General features: G+C 42.8%; 1 protein-coding gene across 4 annotated transcripts in view; it reads right to left on the minus strand.

Moving 5' to 3' along the window:
- Positions 1 to 20,589, minus strand: part of AGAP1 (ArfGAP with GTPase domain, ankyrin repeat and PH domain 1) — a 373,158-nt gene that overhangs the window by 289,539 nt on the left and 63,030 nt on the right. For all 4 annotated transcript variants that reach the window (XM_035139168.3, XM_088666036.1, XM_088666000.1 and 1 more), the window contains 2 exons: positions 18,787 to 18,928; positions 5,945 to 6,079 (listed from right to left, as the gene is read on the minus strand). In XM_035139168.3, coding sequence (XP_034995059.3) covers positions 5,945 to 6,079; positions 18,787 to 18,928 — 277 coding nt within the window. The remainder of the gene's footprint in view (positions 1 to 5,944; positions 6,080 to 18,786; positions 18,929 to 20,589) is intronic.

Raw genomic sequence — 20,589 nt, forward strand, 5'->3', positions numbered from 1 at the left:
CGCATGTTTGCTATTTGGTCTCTGGTTCCTCTGCCCTTTCGAAATCCAGCTTGCACTTCTGGGAGTTCTCGGTCCACATACTGCCTAAGCCTGCCTTGTAGAATTTTAAGCATAACCTTGCTAGCGTGTGAAATGAGCGCAATTGTGCGGTAGTTGGAGCATTCTTTGGCACTGCCCTTCTTTGGAATTGGGATGTAGACTGATCTTCTCCAATCCTCTGGCCATTGCTGAGTTTTCCAAACTTGCTGGCATATTGGGTGTAGCACCTTAACAGCATCATCTTTTAAAATTTTAAATAGTTCAGCTGGAATATCATCACTTCCACTGGCCTTGTTATTAGCAATGCTTTCTAAGGCCCATTTGACTTCACTCTCCAAGATGTCTGGCTCAAGGTCAGCAACCACACTACCTGGGGTGTATGAGACCTCCATATCTTTCTGGTATAATTCCTCTGTGTATTCTTGCCACCTCTTCTTGATGTCTTCTGCTTCTGTTAGGTCCTTACCACTTTTGTCCTTGATTATGGTAATCTTTGTACGAAATGTTCCTTTCATATCTCCAATTTTCTTGAACAGATCTCTGGTTTTCCCCATTCTATTGTTTTCCTCTATTTCTTTGCATTGCTCATTTAAGAAGACCCTCTTGTCTCTCCTTGCTGTTTTTTGGAAATCTGCATTCAGTTTCCTGTATCTTTCCCTATCTCCCTTGCATTTTGCTTGCCTCCTCTCCTCCGCTATTTGTAAGGCCTCGTTGGATAGCCATTTTGCTTTCTTGCATTTCCTTTTCCTTGGGATGGTTTTTGTTGCTGCCTCCTGTATAATGTTACGAGCCTCCATCCATAGTTCTTCAGGCACTCTGTCCACCAAATCTAAATCCTTAAACCTGTTCCTCACTTCCACTGTGTATTCATAAGGGATTTGATTCAGATTGTATCTTACTGGCCCAGTGGTTTTTCCTACTTTCTTCAGTTTAAGCTGGAATTTTGCTATAAGAAGCTGATGATCTGAGTTACAGTCAGCTCCAGGTCTTGTTTTTGCTGACTGTATAGAGCTTCTCCATCTTTGGCTGCAGAGAATATAATCAATCTGATTTCGATGCTGCCCATTTGGTGATATCCATGTGTAGAGTCGTCTCATGTGTAGAGTCGTCTCTTCCTCAGTAGCATGTTGGACGCCTTCCGACCTGAGGGGCTCATCTTCCAGCGTCATAACTTTTATATGCCTGTTGTCTTTGTCCATGGAGTTTTCTTGGCAGGGATACTGGAGTGGCTTGCCAGTTCCTTCTCCAGGTGGATCACGTTTAGTCAAAACTCTCCACTATGACCTGTCCATCTTGGGTGGCCCTGCATGGCATAGCTCATAGCTTCTCTGAGTTATTCAAGCCCCTTCGCCACGACAAGGCATTGATCCATGAAGGGGAATAAATGTCTTAACTTTTTGTATTGTATGGATTTTATGTTATGACATAAATTGTTTATTATGTCCTACATTGTAAACTTTTTTTTTTACTAAGGACAGTATAGAAATTTTAATATAAATTATGTCATCTCTCCCTTGACAAAGTATGACCAATGACATTTCAGTATCTACCGTATTTTTCGCTCCATAAGATGCACTTTTTTCCTCCTAAAGAGGAGGGAGAAATGTCTGTGCGTCTTATGGAGCGAAGGGTACCCGCTGCGCGCGGCTCTCGCTCAAGCAAAGTAGGAGGGCTTCTCCCGGCTCACTGTAAAGCAGGCGGACCGAGAGCCGCTTACCCGCTGCGCGCGGCAAGGGGGAGGAAGAAGCAGCCCCAAAACAGCGCTTTCGGGCTGTCCCTTCCTCCCCCTTTGCCGTGCCGCTGACAACAACAAGGGGGGAGAAAGCAGCGCTTTCGGGCTGCCCCTTCCTCCCCCTTTGCCCCGACAGCTCTCACCCCATCCATCCATCCATCCTTCCTTCCTTCCTTCCTTCTCTCTCTCACCCCTTCCTTCCTTCCATCCATCCATCCTTCCTTCCATCCTTCCTTCCTTCTCTCTCTCTCTCTCACCCCTTCCTTCTTTCTTTCCTTCCTTCTTTCCTGCCTTCCTTCTCTCTCTCTCCCCTCCCTCCCTCTTTCTTTCTCTCACCCCTTCCTTCCTTCCTTCCTTCCCTCCTTCCTTCCTCCTTCCTTCCTTCCTTCCTTCCTTCCCTCCCCCCTCTCTCCTGCCACTGTTGATTGCTGTTCACTTTACATGGTTGGAATATTATGCTGATATTTATTTAATTATTACAACATTTGCTTCAGAATATTTCCCCCCCTTGTTTTCCTCCTCTAAAAACTGGGTGCTTCTTATGGTCGGGTGTGTCTTATATAGCAAAAAAATACAGTAATTCATGCCCAAAGCCAGAAGAGCTCTGTATGTGGAAGGGTGTACTGCATGTGTACTGGAGAGGAATTTCCACAAGAGGGAGCCAAAAGTTCCATTTTAATCCTAAAGCATTTTTTTTAGGAAAGTATACTGCTTTCAATATAAAAATAATTGCTGACAATTCTGTGAATGTTATTTCATACTGGAAGATGTCTTCCTATCCACTTTTCACTTGTCCAGATTATTTCCCAAGTCCAGTGCATAAGGCATGTGCAGGACAGGTGCTGCTATAAAACTGTATTACCAAACAGATTCCATGCTGTACCTATCATTTGTTGACACAGCCACCTGGAACAGTGGTGGCAGGTAAATGCTTAAGTCTGTGAAGCTGTAGTGGGAGTGCACTGTATGCACATACCTGCATTCTTGTGGGTGTGCCTGTGCATGCTTTGGAATACTTTGTCCTCTACACAGTGAATAATCAGCACCACCCCAAGGTCTTTCAAGCAGGGAAAAGTGCCCCTGAATGTGTATAGAATGCATTTGCTTCATCGCATAACCAACTTAGATGCCTGCCACCCTGCTTCAGGGTTCATAGAATCAAAGGATTGTAGAGTTGGAAGGGACTCTGAGGGTCATCTAGTCTAAAGTCCTACATTGCAGGAATCCTGCCCACAGCCATCCCTGGATGAGCTCAAACCACCAACTTCCTGGTTGATAGCCAGACTCACTGTGCCACTAGAGCATCCTATCTATCAAAACCTAAAGAAAAAGAGCCATACTGCTTGGACTTAGTATAGTACAATATATATATATATATATATATGACCTTTCTTTAACTAGCCTGATGATAAGTTGGCAAGAGTGGTTGAGTGGTAAATATTTTCAGTGAATACAAAAATCTAGCTTGCAAGATTATGTTTCTGAAGAATATCAAAAACCATACAAAAGTAGTAAAATAATGTGTTAGCAGGGTGAAAATTCATAATGTGGCATGTGAGCTTTTGGGTTACACAGAGCTCTTCTTCAGGCCAGATGCAAGTAAAAATGAGGGAAACAGCTGTTTCTGGAAGACAGGAAAGTGTTTAGACTTGAGTGGCCATATAAAAGTTTTTTCGGACTAATTTATCTAACATATTTTAGTCTGGGGAGCACTTCAAAACAAGCATCATAATAAAATGTAAGTAGCAAAATTCACTTTTAAAATAATGTAAGACTTTAGTACACAATGTCAGGATCTGAGAAGCAAATTATGAGGGTGTTATTGATGCATGTGCTCTGAGATTCACACTTTGGAAATACAGTGGTACCTTGGTTATTGATCTTAATCTGTTCCGAAAGTCCGTTCAACTCCTAAAACCATTAGAAAACCAAGGCGCTGCTTCTGATTGGCTGCAGGAGCTTCCTGCTCTCAAGCGGAAGCAGCAACGGACGTACAGCTTCCAAAAAACATTTGCAAACGGGAACACTTACTTTGCCAATTTGTTCGGCAACTAAGCCGTTCAGGAACCAAGGTTTGACTGTACAGAAACAGATAATCAGATTCAATGAGTTGGTTTACATGTAACAGTACACCAAACTATGGCTTCTTATCAACAAGTATGTTCCCAAAGGGGCTATTATTCAGAGGCACACTGTCTCTGATAGTGGAGGCATTAATACCCATTGATAGTCGCATCCTTCATGAATTCATCCAATCCCCTTTTAAAGCCATCCAAGGTGATGACCATTATGGCCTCCTGGGGGCGCACAATCCATGGCTTATGTGTTGTGTGGAGAGTTATCTACTGAATCTTTCAATTCTTAGTCTCTCTGGATGTCCCTGAGTCATAGTGTTATGAAAAAGGTAAGAAAAACTTTTCACCATGCCCTGCATAAACTTCCATCATGTAACTTCTTACTTGCCTTTCCTCCAAACTGAAAAGTCCCAGGTGCGATGGATGTGAGGGCGATCTGGCTGCGACATCTGTCACCCCATTGATCGCCAGGGTTGATTCGGCTGATCTGGCTGGCTAGGCGGGTGTCCCCTTCCTCCCTCACCGCTCCATGTGCGTCTCTCCCGAAGCTGCGTGCTCGGTGGAAGAGGACGACCTTCCCAGATAGAAGGAGTGTACCGTTCTTCGGTCAAGGGTATACGATAGCTGCGCTCCCCTGCTAGAACCTCCAAACAAGCATGAACTTCCATCATGTAACTTCTTACTTGCCTTTCCTCCAAACTGAAAAGTCCACTCTTCATACGGGAGTTGCTCCACCCCATTAATCATTTTGGTTGTCTTTTTCTTAACCTTTTCTCACCCTACTCTATATCCTTTTTGAAGTGAGATGAGCAGGACTGTACACAGCATTCCAAATGCGGTTACATCACAGACAGAGAATCTCACCTAAGAGATCTACAGCAAACCTTTTTAGAACTAAAATACCCACCTGATGAAGTTAAACAACAGATCAACAGAGCCAGACTGATACCCAGAGAGAACCTGCTGCAAGACAGACCCAAAAAAGAAAATAACAGAACACCACTAGTAATCACATACAGCTCCCATGTTAAAACAGTACAACGCATCATCAGAGATCTACAGCCTCTCCTGGACAATGACAGCTCTCTTTCTCAAGCTCTGGGAGGAAGACCTTTCATTCCCTACAGACAGCCACCCAATCTTAAACAACTCCTCACCCACAATAATACAACCACCAGACTTAACATGGACACTGGTACCAGAGCCTGCACCGTGCTGCACCGAATTAGCACAGCGTGTGGGGGACTCGCCAAGTGGTACTGGAAATCGCGTCTGCGCATGTCCAGACACCATAAATTGCTTCTGCGCAGGTACGATTTTCGGTGTCTGGGCACGTGCAGAAGCAATTTCCATCATTGTGGAAGACGCGATTTCCGGTGATCTCCGTGGGAGTGATCCGGCCCATGGCCAGTAAACTTTGCCGACCCCTGGTCTAGAGAACTGAGACACATGAGAGTTGGGCAGAATAACACCTGACAATGATTCTTAAGCATTCAGTATATTAGATTTCATATATAGTACTCTACAATAGAGTTAATGTGCTTGATTTTAAAACGTGTAAAAAGCTATGGGTAGCAACAGGGCCAGACCACCCATGAGGTGGGATGAAGCAGCTCCCTTGGGCAGAAGAAGTGGCACTGGAACTGGCGCTAGTTTCTGGTAAGAGCAAGATCTCACTGGAAATACCCACTTCCTAGGCATCACCACGCATCCGAGGTAAGAGAGGCGGTGGTGGCAAAACAGGATGTGCTGCTCCTGGGTTGGACAGCATCTGCAGATTGCCCTGAAAGAAGTGAGCCAGAGGCAGCAATGAAGCAGGACCTGCCTTTTCGTTCTTACCAGGGTGGTATATCTGCATGCAAGCTATATCAATGCAGTCTGTGGGCATATGACTAAATGCTCTTCCATACAAAATAATCCTCACCACATAGAAAACTAGATGTCACAGTATGAAGTGGTAGAGTGGTAGACACATGTTTATAGATCTACAGAATGGCCTAAGATCTATTTTTTTACACAACTTGATTCAATTAACGATACTGTTAAAGATAAATTTGAATTAGGTACTCCATGATACTATGTAGGAAAAATTATTTACCATCCTGAAAGACTCTCTCCACATTCAGCCCATAGGTAGCACAGGTTTCATAGTAGGTAGATCTTTTCAAATCATTTGACAGTTTCCGCGCTCTACCATCATCAATGACACGAGGATTACTGGAACTTATAGCATCTACAAAGAAAACAGTAGGGTAATTTTTTCATCAAATACAAAAACAAGATACAAAATTTTAAATAGAGTTTTCTGAGAGTGCTCTTTAGGCCAGTTTCACTTCTACTTTAAAATTATTTTTGAATTCCTATTCTGAGGTGTAGGAATTATGGAAAAAAATGCATAAGCACATAACATTGGACCAGTGTACACTAGGATGCTTAAACATTATTTTGTTCATATTTATCAGAACAACTTTAAACTATTCCCATGTATCATTTTAAAAGAGCTACTGTCTATGGCCACCACAAGTTCATTCATTTCGTCCTTTCAACCTCATGTGTTTCTCATAATTGGACAGAATTCAATAGGATTGGTAAATAAACTGGGACTTTTGTGGGCAGAAAAAAGTCTGCATCCCCATAGAAATGTAGAAAAATTTAGAACTGTGGCCTTCAAGGACATCACACACCTAAAGTGTGAATATTACAGCTAGATTACAAATAAGTGGAATACTTGATCTGATTTCAAAAGCTCATCTATCAAGAATTCTAGTAGCTTAAGAGGAAACAGAGCATTAATAATTTGTTTTTATCATTACCATGGGGGGGGGGGGAGGGTATAAATACACACATTTCATAAATTAAAGAAAGGAGTTTCAGCATTGTTATTAGACAGCAACAGTCAGCATAGTGCAGGGGAATAAATACTCTCAAGAGGCTTTGTGCATTATCAGCAGAAGCCACAGAAGAAGCTCAAGATCCAAGAGTTATCCCTAGAAGGAAAAAATCTGTAATTCCCATCCTGCTGGGAGATATGAATGCTCCCCACATGGAGGCAGCTTTGGCATTACTCCAATAATTTTGAGAAGAATTACGGGTCACGTGGGTCTTCTGGGTTTTTGTAGCAATATGCAAAGCTAACCTTGCTGTCTTATGGGAATCTTGTGTCCAAATCAACTGGATGCTTTAAAAAAGAAAAAGAAAAACATTGTAGAAACTAGGGGTGTTCTGTCAGATTTGAACAAATTCCAAGTAAGGTGCCTAGAGGGATTTTAGTCTTATTCAAACTGAGGTAAAGTGAGATCCGTACAAAGCTGAATCACTTGAAGCAGAGATGATTCAGATTTTTTTAATAAAAAAATCTGCAGATAAGCACGTACTAAAATAAAATGAAATGAAAAATGTTTCCTGGGTATTTTAATAGGAAAACTGGGGTCAAGAAAGAAGCTAAAGGGGACAAACAAAGTTCAGAAAGTGAGGAGGGTTAAGAAAGTAAAGAAAGTGAGCTAGTTATATTACCCAACTTATATTGTTTTAATATATTATGCATGACTTTTAAAATGTGTGTAAGATTTTGAATATTGAATTTTGTTGTTTTCTTCTTTTTTCTTCTTCTCTGCTGTTCGTTTGCTGGTTTGAATTAAAAATCTCTCTCTTTCCCAAACGGGGGAATAAAGGTAAAGATAGAATATATAAGATACTAATAAAATGGATTTAAGAATCATTACTTGGAACATTAATGGTCTTAATAATATGGTGAAAAGGAACAGAGTGGAACATCTACTGGGTAAGAAAAAAACAGACATAATCTGTCTACAAGAAACACATATAACAAAAAACCATCATCAACTGCTAGTGAATAAAAAATTAGGGGAGGAATTCATATCATCAGATGTAATTAAAAAAAGAGGGGTGGTGCTATATGTGAATCCAAAAATGAATCGGGAGCAAATATATAAAGATAATAATGGGAGAATTGTTATGGTGAGAATTCAATGAAAATTAGAAAAGATTATTGTAGTTGGATTTAATTTGAATATGAATAAAACCAATATGTTGACTAAAAATTTAACAAAAGAAGAAATTGATCGATTACAGGAAAAAGTAGGATTGAAGGTAGTGGAGAAAGCAAAATATATTGGAATTTGGATCACCAACAATACAAATAATTTAGTAAAAGATAATTATAGTAGAGCTTGGAAAGAAGTGAAAAAAGATTTGGAAAATTGGGAGCGATTAAAATTATCATTATTAGGGAGAATTGCGGCAGTAAAAATGAACATACTTCCAAAAATGCTGTTCCTTTTTCAAATGATACCAATATTGGGAACGGGGAATAATATTTTTTAAACAATGGGAAAAAAATCTTATGAAAATCATTTGGAATCACAAACCTGCAAGGATAAAATACAAATTATTAATTGATGTTAAAGAAAGGGGGGGCTGGCTTTGCCAGACCTCAACCTATATCATGATGCAGCAGGATTTGTGTGGCTAAAAGAATGGATGACATTAGAAAATAGCGAACTATTAGATTTGGAAGGCTACGAAAACAAATTCGGGTGGCACGCCTATCTGGTAGAAGGGTTTAACAATCATGTCATTAAACGATCTCTCTTGAAGATCTGGAATAAACACAGGAGACTGCTAGAACCCAAAACTCCCAGATGGGCATCACCCATAGAAATAATCACAGTAAAGAAGGTAAACTCAGAGAGAAATTGGGGGAATTATAAAGATTTGTTAGAAGAAAAGGATGGGACATTTAAAATAAAGAAATATGAGAAATTAAGACACCATTTAACTGGATGGATCCAATATCATCAAATCTACAGTAAATTTAATGAACATAAACAAAGAGAAGGATTTTTGGAGGAACCTTCTTTATTGGAAAAAAATTTTATTACAGCCTGAACATAACATAATTTCCAAAATGTACAATGTGCTACTCGAATGGGAGACCAAAGATGAGACGGTGAAAGAGACGATGACGAAATGGGCCATAGATATGGGGGGGAAATATACAAATGGACCAGTGGGAACTATTATGGAAACAAACTTGGAAATTTACAGCCTCAGAGGGAATTAGGGAGAACATGATTAAAATGCTTTATAAATGGTACTTAACCCCTGTAAAAATTCACAAAATGTATAAGACTAAGGATAATTTATGTTGGAAATGTCAGAAGGAAATGGGGACATTTATGCATGCGTGGTGGCACTGTGGGGAAATAAGGAATTTCTGGAATCAAGTATTTGAAGAAATAAAATAAAATAACTCAAATATAATATAAAGAAAAACCCTGAATCTTTTCTATTGGGGATAATGGATAATACAATAAAAAACAGGATACGACATAGTTTTGTACGCCGTGACCTGCAAGAACTCTGATTGCATCCTATTGGAAAAAGCAAGAAATACCCAATATTCTTGAATGGCAGGAGAAGTTATTTAGCTACTTAGATTTGGACAATTTGACCAATTGAATTAAGAGGGTATACTAATAAGAAATTCCAACAGAATTGGGAAAAAAATTGGAGAGTACATGAAGGAACAGTGCCCCACAGTGAAGTATTGGATTTACTTCTCGTATTGAGTTGATGTGATTTGATTTAAATGGACAATGCTGAGTGATGGTGAATTATTTTGAGTTAAGATATTATTTGAGAACTATAGGATATATTTACATAGGATTGAGGGGAAGCAGTACCAGCAGAACCTGAGAGGGAAATAAGTGGAAGTCTACCATGGGAGGAGGAGATATAGGGGAATAAATAAAGGTGCATGATAAAAAGGAAAGCAGGAATATAGTTGATAATTATAGGTTCATTTATAGGTTAAATTTATATGTTTAAACGGAACTTGATTATTTTGATTTTGGGTTTGAATGTATGTCTGAATGTATGGTTTTTGCTTTTTGTTATTATTTTTATATTATTGTTTGTTTGCTGTGTTTGCGAATGTATTTTAATTTGAATTCCAATAAAGTTTATTTTAAATTTGAAATAAAGAAAGAAAGAAAAAGAAAAAGAAAAACTTAATGAGTCCACACAAAAGTCCCTCTACCGATTTGCCTTTAATTTTACAGGAACTATCACAGGAACTATCCACTCCTAGGAGAGGGCCTACTATTCCTGCAAATTTCACCCAATTCTGCCAAAAGGAAACAATTTATAGCTGTTCTTTGATAAGACCTATGAAGCACAACAGAGTGAGGTGGGCTGCTTCCTGAGGAGCTGATTGGAGGTTTGAACCAAGTCTTGTGGTTGGGGCACAAATTCCACTGTCAAACAGCTCTTACTGTCAGGAAGTTCTTCCTAATGTTTAGGTGGATTCTTCTTTCTTGTAGCTTGAATCCATTGCTCCGTGTCCGCTTCTCTGGAGCAGCAGAAAACAGCCTTTCACCCTCCTCTATATGACATCCTTTTATATATTTGAACATGGCTATCATATCACCCCTTAACCTTCTCTTCTCCAGGCTAAACATGCCCAGCTCCCTAAGCCGTTCCTCATAAGGCATCGTTTCCAGGCCTTTGACCATTTTGGTTGCCCTCCTCTGGACACGTTCCAGCTTGTCAGTATCTTTCTTGAACTGCGGTGCCCAGAACTGGACACAGTACTCCAGGTGAGGTCTGACTAGAGCAGAATACAGTCGTACTATTACTTCCCTTGATCTAGACGCTATACTCCTATTGATGCAGCCCAGAATTGCATTGGCTTTTGTAGCTGCTGCATCACACTGCTGACTCATGTCAAGTTTGTGGTCTACCAAGACTCCTAGATCCTTTTCACATGTACTGCTCTCAAGCCAGGTGTCACCCATCCTGTATTTGTGCCTTTCATTTTTTTTTTTGCCCAAGTGTAGTACCTTACATTTCTCCTTGTTAAAATTCATCTTGTTTGCTTTGGCCCAGTTGTCTAATCTGTTAAGGTCATTTTGAAGTGTGATCCTGTCCTCTGGGGTATTAGCCACCCCTCCCAATTTGGTGTCATCTGCAAACTTGCTCAGGATGCCCTCAAGCCCATCATCCAAGTCATTGATCAAGATGTTGAATAAGACTGGGCCCAAGACAGAACCCTGTGGCACCCCACTAGTCACTACTCTCCAGGATGAAGAGGAGCCATTGATGAGCACCCTTTAGGTTCGGTCAGTCAGCCAGTTACAAATCCATTGAATGGTAGCATTGTCTAGCCCACATTTTACTAGCTTCTTTACAAGAATATCATGCGGCACCTTGTCAAAGGCGTTGCTGAAATCAAGATAGGCTACATCCACAGCATTCCCTTCATCTACCAGGCTTGTGACTCTGTCAAAATATGAGATAAGATTAGTCTGACATGACCTATTTTTTTCAGAAACCCATGCTGACTTTTAGTGATCACAGTGTTCCTTTCTAGGTGCTCACACATGGACATACCCGGGGCGGGGGGCAGCTAAAAAGGAAGGGGGGGGAAGGTATAAATTACAGCTCGCACTGCGAGCTGTAGCATCGCACTAGGTATTTTTTTCAGTGCAAAAAATGGCTGGCGGGGGAAAGTGGTTGCGGAGAACCACGTGACCGCTGCCTCCCCTCCGGGGGGCGTGGACATCATAGCCAGCCAATCACGTGAGGAGGAGGCGCGCGTTACCGCCTCTTTCCCCTCCCACCTGGCTCCTGAGCTGCTTCGCCGGGGAAGGGTGTGTGTGTGTGTGCGCTTCGCCACGGTCGCCTCTGCCACAGGATCAGGCTCCGGAGTGACTGCTCCATGCTGAGGAGGAAGAGGCTAGCTAGAGGAGCCTGCTGCAATGGCTCCTCTCGCCCTCTTCGCCCTTGTACTTGTGGGGAAGTTCAGCGGGAATCGGTAGTCGCAACTTGGCGTTTGCAGCAGGAGTGGAGTGGGGTGAGTCTGAGGAGCGGCGGCAAGAAAGTGCTTGAGTTGTGTTGTGTGTGAGGGAGAGCGTGCGCACATTTCCTCCTCCCTGCCACCTTCGCCAGGCTGCTCTCCGCCTCTCTCTCTCGGGATGACCACCCCCTCCCCTCCGGGGGCGTGGATGTTGACCACACCTCCTGGGGGGATCCAGGCCACGTCATCGCCAGCCAGCCAATCAGGTGGCTGGGGGGCATGGCCGGGCCCCATGGCTTGCCTGCCCCCACTAGTTTTGATCCTGGGTACGCCCATGTGCTCACAGACCGTTTGCTTAATGATCTGCTCTAGAATCTTTCCTGGTATTGATGTCAGCCTGACTGGGCGGTAATTGTTTGGTTCCTCCCTGTTCCCTTTTTTGAATATAGGGACATTTGCCCTCCTCCAGTCTGCTGGGACTTCGCCTGTTCTCCAGGAATTCTCAAAGATTACTGCCAGTGGTTCTGAAATCACCTCTGCCAGTTCTTTTAATACTCTTGGATGTAGTTGATCTGGCCCTGGAGACTTGAATACATCTAAACTAGCCAAGTATTCTGTACTACCTCCTTACTTGTTCTGGGCTGTGTATGCTTAAGTGTTAAGGTGTTAGTCTTATTGTAAGTTATTGTAAGTTTAGGTTAAGTCTGCTGCAACTGGATTTCTTATGGACAGTGCAAATCTTGAATGTATGGATTTGTGACCACTATGCTCATTTACCTTCTGTAGCAGTAGTAAACTCTGCTGGATGAAATGCAATTGACTCTGGTCTACTTTTTGGGAATCCTGCAACATGTTTAAGTTTTTACTCTTCTAACTGGATCAATATTGAGCAGAATTCTTGTCACTCCTCTCTCATGAAGGCTGTGCTTGGGAACTGCACTTTTCAGAACAGACTTATTCATATATCAAGAGACTGTGGCTGTTTATAAGGAATTTAATATCAAGAGACACTAGCAGTCGAGACATAGCACATACAACAAGCCAACACAGTGAAAAGTGTAAGCAACCTGAAGCTGTTTTAATGTCAGATCAGCAAATTTTCACAAGAGCCCATGAGTCAAATGAAAATGCCACAAGGGCGAGCTATGAGGTGGCAACGTTAATTGCTAAAAATTACAAATCTTTTGCTGAGGGTGAATTTATCAAAGAATGTGTTATGAAAATGGCTGAGAATATCTGTCCTGAGACAAGTTTGCCTGGCTTGTAACACTGTAGCACAGAGAATTTCATCAGATATTAAGAGACCACTGATGTCCAAGAGAGTGGATTTTGACTTCTTTTCAATAGCCTGTGATGAAAGCACAGACCTGTCTGACACAGCTCAGTTGCTGATTTTTATGAGAGGGGTGGACAATGAAATGAATGTGACTGAAGAGTTACTTAACCTCCAGAGCCTTACGGACCAACAAGAGGAAAATATTTGTTTGTTTCTGTTATTTCCGCCATAAAGGTACTGGGATTATTACTGAAGGGGCACCTTCCATGGCTGGTGATCGAAGAAGGAGGCAAAGCTATTAAACTCCATTGTATCATTCATCAACAAGTTCTCTGTGCTCAACATCTCAAATATGATCATGTTATGAAACCAGTGCTAAAGACTATTAATTTTATTTGCTCTAAAGCCCTGTGCCACCACCAGCTGAATACGAAGATGTTTTATATCACAACAATGTAAGATGGCTCAGTCGGGGGTCTGCACTGCAGTGTTTCTACTCTCTCAGAAAGGAAATTGGATAATTCTTGGAAACAAAGGGACAACCGATGCAAGAACTATCTGATCCTATTTGGCTGGCTGATTTGGGGTTTTCAGTTGACATAACAAAGCATCTGAATGTACTGAACACGAGTCTTCAGGGGAAAGATGCAGCAGTGAGCCAGCTTTATTCACACCTCAAGGCCTTTGGAACAAAGCTGCAACTTTTCCAAAGGCAACTGTCACAAACACAGCTCAAGACCATCATTTTTCAACATTGCATAAAATAATGAACTTTGAAAAAAGTTTGGACACCCCTGATCTAAACTAAGAACGTACTTTTTATGAGCTCATTAAGATTCTAAAGACAACTCTATAAACAAGCAAACTCTATTGTCTAAATGCAACAAGGTAAAGATTAATAAGTTGCCTGGTATTGCTCACTCTTGCCTTAGCCTAAAGGTCAAGCAGATCAAAAGAAACTGAAAGAACCAGGTTGCACAATATTTTTGGTAATTCTCAAAGCTGCTCTAAAGCAGAAAAGAGCATGCCAAAATGTAAGATTTTGTCCCACTGATCCAAAATACTGGCACTCCATGAACTGACAAGGGTATATTCATTTCCCCCCTGCTGGGCAGCTCATTCTCTCACTCCAAGTTCAGTCTAAAAATCAACATAGAAGAATCAAGAATAATCACTACTCAAAACTTAATATTTAGTGTACTGGAATATCTTTAGATACGCCCTGAAGGAGTATGGAAAATTCACCTTCATTGTCAAATGCTATAAACAAGCAATGGACACTCAGGTTCTGTTCCACTTGTGAGCTTCCCAATGGTGGGTTACTGTTTGAAACTGAAGGTTCAGTCAAGAATGTACTCTGCTTGAACAGAGAGGGGGAGATGCCTATATAACCCATCTGAAGTTCCTCTCGCCTCCCCCAAAATCAATTCCAGATAGACTGTGCAGGCTTAGAAGGAGTAATTGCCGAAAAAGTACAAGTACAAGAAAGCACAGTAGGATTTGGGGATCAAAGCCATTGGGATGCACTAAATAGAATCTTGCTCTAATCTGGCACCTGAACTGAAATCTTCAAGGTCTATAGAAATCCAATTTGCCATCAAATTTCAGAATTAAAAAAACAACACAAAACAAAATAAATCCTGTATCTTACACTGGCCAATCTCAAACAGCATTTGCTTTATTGAGGCTTTAAGCAAGGATAGAAGCCAACAAGGGCAGAGGCAAAAATTTGGTGCAAATTAAATCACATCCAAGAGAGTTAAGTTAATAATCATGGAACTAATGAGAGTTCTTCTTATATGCTTCAAAATAGTGGCCAAGAGCTTTTATGTTAGGGTGACAGGGGGTAAGAAAAATCCAACATGCGATGCTATTGTAAACACATAATCGCATAGTACCATAGTACCATAATGCAGAAATACTAAATGCAAATATAATTAATATTTGCTGGAATCAGCAAGGGATACCCACATGATTTGAAGGTGCTGTTGTGCAATGCCAGGTCAATGATCCATGAGACCACTGCCATCCATGACTTGATCATGGATGGAGGACTTGACTTGGCATGTGTGAGAGAGACTTGGTTGGATGAAGCAGATGGGCCTGTCCTTGCCGCTGCTTGTCCACCAGGTTTCTCTTACGCACAGCAACCCAGGTTGTGGGGGGGAGGGGGGGTTGCAGTGATTTTTAGGAAGTCATTAGTTTGCATCAGGTATCCTATTGGGAAGACCCAGTTCTTTGAGTGCATGTTCTGGAAGTTGGGCAATAGGGGCAGTACAGGATTCCGTTTGGTGTACCAACCTCCCCGCTGCACCAAGAATTCCCTGCCCAAGCTGCTTCAGGTCATGGCGGATGTTCTCCTGGAGACACCTAGTTTGGTTGTCTTAGGGGATTTTAATATCCATGCTGACACGACCTTACAAGGGGCCGCTCAGGACTTAGTGGAAAGTGTGGCTTCCATGGGGCTGTCCCTGAATAGGTCTGGCCCAACTCATAGCCATGGACATGCCTTGGACCTGGTGTTCACCTCTATGGATGTTGGTGATCTGACACTAAGTAAAAGCGAAACTAAAGAAGTGCCATGGTGTGATTACTATCTGGTGCAACTGGACTTCTGTGTGACCCTTCCCCTCTGCAGGGAGGTGGGACTGATTCGGATGGTCCGCCCCCGCCACTTAATGGATCCTAATGGTTTCCAGAGAGTGGTAGGGGGTGCTTTATCTCATGTTGATGGCCTCTCAGCTGATTATCTGGTGGCCCGCTGGAATGTGGAGTTAACCAGGGCTATTGACTGTTTGGTTCCAAAGCGCCCTCTCCGATTGCATAGAGCCCGGACAGCCCCATGGTTTTCCACGGATCTGAGGGCAATGAAACAATTGGCGAGATGGCTAGAGCGCCGGTGGTGGACAACTCAATCTGAATCTGACCAGACACGGGTTAGAGCTCAATGTCAAGCCTACCAAAACCACATAACACCGGTCTTGAAAGACCTACATTGGCTCCCAGTACGTTTTCGAACACAATTCAAAGTGTTGGTGCTGGCCTTCAAAGCCCTAAATGGCCTCTGTCCAGTATACCTGAAGGAGCGTCTCCACCCCAATTGTTCTGCCTGGACACTGAGGTCCAATGCTGAGGGCCTTCTGGCGGTTCCCTCACTATGAGAAGCCAAGTTACAGGGAACCAGGCATAGGGCCTTCTCGGTAGTGGCACCCGCCCTATGGAACGCCCTCGCACCAGATGTCAAAGAGAAAAACAACTCCCAGACTTTCAGAAGACATCTGAAGGCAGCCCTATTTAGGGAATCTTTTAATGTTTAATAGATTATTACATTTTAATGTTCTGTTCTGTTGGAAGCCGCCCAGAGTGGCTGGGGAGACTCCGCCAGATGGCGTGGTATAAATAAATTATTATTAATTATTATTATTAAATTAGCTTTATTGTATATATTTTACTCAGCTAAATGGTACTGGAAATTTGAACATCTTGGCTTTGCATCTATTAAAAAAAATTGCCTATCTTGATGTTCCAGACTTGGTAAACATATTGTTTTGCCTAAAGTCCTAAACAGACAAAAGGAAGAATGAGCCTCCTCATGAGGCCAGAGGAACATCGTGCGGCTGTGAGTGTTAAGGCCACTCCCTGCAAGGCCCTCTCCACCTGGCCTAGGTGGCGAGGCCTACACTCACCAGCCCTACTGAAGAGGCTTCTCATGAGGCTGGAGGAACATTGCCTGGCTAATGTTTTATTGATTTAATATGTTGAAAACTTTGAGATTTTTATTAAAAACTAGCTGACCCGGCCACGCCTTGCTGTGGATTTTTTTTGGGGGGGGGTTATTAATGTCATTTGTGTTTTGAATGGTAATGGTTGCATAAATTGTTTTTGGTTAGTGTTTTGATGTAATATGCTTTTCCAGATGTTTCAACTTTGTGCTTGTATTAATGGTTTTTATTTTTTGGGTCTTCTTATGATTGTGCATTTTCATTTGTCTGGTTTGGTAGTTTTATTTATGTTTTTAATTTTGAAAAGTGTGATTTCCCCCACCCTGTTCTGATTCATGACGTTTCCTGTCCCTTCCTCCCCTCCCCCCCCCACGGCTTATCCCTGTGGTTTTTACTGTCTTCTCCCCACCCTCAATTTATTCCTGTGATTCCCCCTCTCCCGCATGCAGTTGTTACATAGAGATAGATGATAGATAGATAGATAGATAGATAGATAGATAGATAGATAGATGATAGATAGATAGATAGATAGATGATAGATAGATAGATGTGGCTTAATGGGTTTTTATTGGTTTTTTTAGACGTTTGTTTATTAAGGTGGTATTTTGTTTAGTTTTGTAGGGTTTTTTTTGTTTGTGGGTCAGTAGTGGGTAGGGTTTAAGATGTGGGTGTTTTGTGTTTGTGTGTTGTGGTGTATTTGTAGTGTGGGTAGTTGGTGTGGTGTGTGGTTTTAGAGATTCTGGTATGTGTTGTTGTGTATTTTGTATGTTTTTGTTTGTGGATTGGGTTTTGTTAAATTGTTTTGTCCCTCTCCCACCACCACCGCCCTCCCCCCTGGGCCTAGTGAGGGCCTGGCGGCCTGGCAGGGGCCTAGGGGCCTACATAAAACAAAGGCCGTGCTGCAGCCTGCAATCTGGGTGCTCCCCCTCTCCCCCCCTGGGCCTAGTGGGGGCCTGGCAGCCTGGCAGGGGCCTACATAAAACAAAGGCCGTGCTGCAGCCTGCGATCCGGCTGCTCGCCCTCTCCCCCCCCCCCCCCGGGCCTAGTGGGGGCCTGGCAGCCTGGCAGGGGCCTACATAAAACAAAGGCCGTGCTGCAGCCTGCAATCCAGGCGCTTGCCCTTCCCCCCGGGCCTAGTGAGGGGCCTAGAACCCTGGCAGGGGCCTAGGGGTCTGGTAATGGCTGCCTTGGTGGTTTCAGTTGCTTGGTTGATGATGTCATTATCTGGCACCGCCCTTCAGAGCTTTTGCTGGTGACAGGGTGCAGTCTGCCTTTCTATTGGATGCTGCTGGAGTCTTCAGAGCTTCTGCTGGTGATGCCTAATTTGCGCGCCACTTTTTTGCGTTTAATCAGTATTTTAGGTGTGAAAATTGTGGGGTTTTGATCATTTTTTCATGCCAGATCCCTCCCTGATGGGCAAGGTACATTGTGGCCAAATTTGTTACATTACGGTTCAGCGGTTACGGAGAAAGCCTGTGACCTCTGCACACGCAATGCCTACATACATACATAATGAAGAAGAAGAAGAAGAAGAAGAAGAAGAAGAAGAAGAAGAAGAAGAAGAAGAAGAAGAAGAAGAAGAAATGCTCCCAGTCCTCAGAAATTAAACATCACTGACCAGACATAAAACATATTCTGAATAAGGGTGTTTTACAAACAAAATCTTAGAACACTCTTAGAAGTCTCCTAGGTACCAATGTAAACAGATCAACAATGTTCTCTCAAGAGACTTACTTATAAAAATACAGTGGTACCTCGGTTTAAGTACACAATTAGTTCCGGAAGTCTGTACGTAACCTGAAGCGAACGTTCCCATTGAAAGTAATGGAAATGGATTAATCCATTCCAGACGGTCCGCGGAGTACTCAACCTGAAGTGTACTTAACCCGAAGTATGAATGTAATTGGTTCTGGAAGTCCGTACTTAACCTGAAGCGAACTTTCCCATTGAAAGTAATGGAAAGTGGATTAATCCGTTCCAGACGGGTCCGCGGAGTAGTTAAACTGAAAGTACTCAAACCAAAGCATACTTAAACTGAGGTATGACTGTAAAAGAACAAGGGCCAAACAATTAAATGAAGTATTTTTCAAGGAAAGATATGTGGCACATGAGACAACACTTACCCTGAGTACCCACAAGTACCATTGGGATTTCATTAGTGTTGCGATAGTTTGCCATGCGGCTATAGTAGTGGTACACGGTTTGGAAGCTAATTTCATCTTCTAGGCTGAAGACAAATATAACAGCATCCGCCCACATGGCAAACTGCAGGAAAAGAACATGGATAAACAATTCTTGTTGATATTTTTTAAAACACCAGACTCTAAACATGAGAGATATTTAGCACTTCTTTACATCTATATCCCATCTTTCATCCAAGAAGCTCAAGATAGTGTCCATGGTTCTTCTCCCCATTTGTATCATCGCAACAACCTGGTGAAGTAGGCCAGGCTTAAATATGGTGTCTAGCGCAAAGTCACCCAATGAGCTGAATAGGATTTGAACCTTTTTCTAGGGTTGCCATATTTCCAAAAGTAAAAAGCAGGGGCACCCCCAAATTGTGGAGCTTTTTATACACGATTTTTACACGATTTTTTTTTTACATTTTTATTGGTGAAAGCTCCTCATGTAACTGTTGGCTAAAAGCCTGTAATTCTGCATGATAATCCCAGTTAGGTTTCTCAGATCAGCGCTTGGGGGAAGGCGGTGAAGGTCCTGTGTGAGTGCCTGGAGGCGGTTGGAGGATGGATGGTGGCTAACAGATTGAGGTTGAATCCTGACAAGACAGAAGTACTGTTCCTGGGGGACAGGAGGCGGGCAGGTGTGGAGGATTCCTGGTCCTGAATGGGGTAACTGTGCCCCTGAAGGACCAGGTGTGCAGCCTGGGAGTCATTTTGGATTCACAGCTGTCCATGGAGGCGCAGGTCAATTCTGTATCCAGGGCAGCTGTCTATTAGCTCCATCTGGTATGCAGGCTGAGACCCTACCTGCCTGCAGACTGTCTCGCCAGAGTGGGCCATGCTCTAGTTATCTCCCGCTTGGACTACTGCAATGCGCTCTATGTGGGACTACCTTTCAAGGTGACCCGGAAACTACAACTAATCCAAAATGTGGCAGCTAGACTGGTGACTGGGAGTGGCTGCCAAGACCACATAATACTAGTCTTGAAAGACCTACATTGACTCCCAGTAAGTTTCCGAGCACAATTCAAAGTGTTGGTGCTGGCCTTTAAAGGCCTAAATGGCCTCGGTCCAGCATACCTGAAGGAGCGTCTCCACCCCCATCGTTCTGCCCGGACACTGAGGTCCAGTGCCGAGGGCGTTCTGGCGGTTCCCTCACTGCGAGAAGCCAAGTTACAGGGAACCAGGCAGAGGGCCTTCTCGGTAGTTGCGTCTGCCCTGTGGAACGCCCTCCTATCAGATATCAAAGAGAAAAACTACCAGATTTTTAGAAGACATCTGAAGGCAGCCCTGTTTAGGGAGGCTTTTAATTTTTAATAGATTATTGTATTTTATTTTTCTGTTGGAGGCCACCCGGAGTGGCTGGAGAAACCCAGCCAGATGGGTGGGGCATAAATAATATATTATTATTATTATTATTATTATTATTATTATTATTATTATTATTAGGGTCTTGAGCAGCCAATGCTATGCCACATACACACGGACCCAGCGCTGCTTTTCTTGGCACGGCTGAAGGCGAAGTGCCATGCCTGGCGGGGAAGAGAGTAAGTGATGGGAACCCTCAAGGAACAGAGCCCATAGCAATGCAAACACCATTTTCAATCGAAGGGAGTCAAGATAGGAAGGGGGACCAGGTGCACCCGCTGCCCTGCCATCTGGAAACAAGTGTCACCTCTGACCAAGTTCCTCCATCCTCAGAGATCTTATCTTGTCAGGACTTTCTTCTAGCTCCAGAAAGGTGAA

Source organism: Zootoca vivipara, chromosome 1 (assembly GCF_965207765.1).
Source record: "Zootoca vivipara chromosome 1, rZooViv2.hap1.1, whole genome shotgun sequence".
NCBI lineage: Eukaryota > Metazoa > Chordata > Lepidosauria > Squamata > Lacertidae > Zootoca > Zootoca vivipara.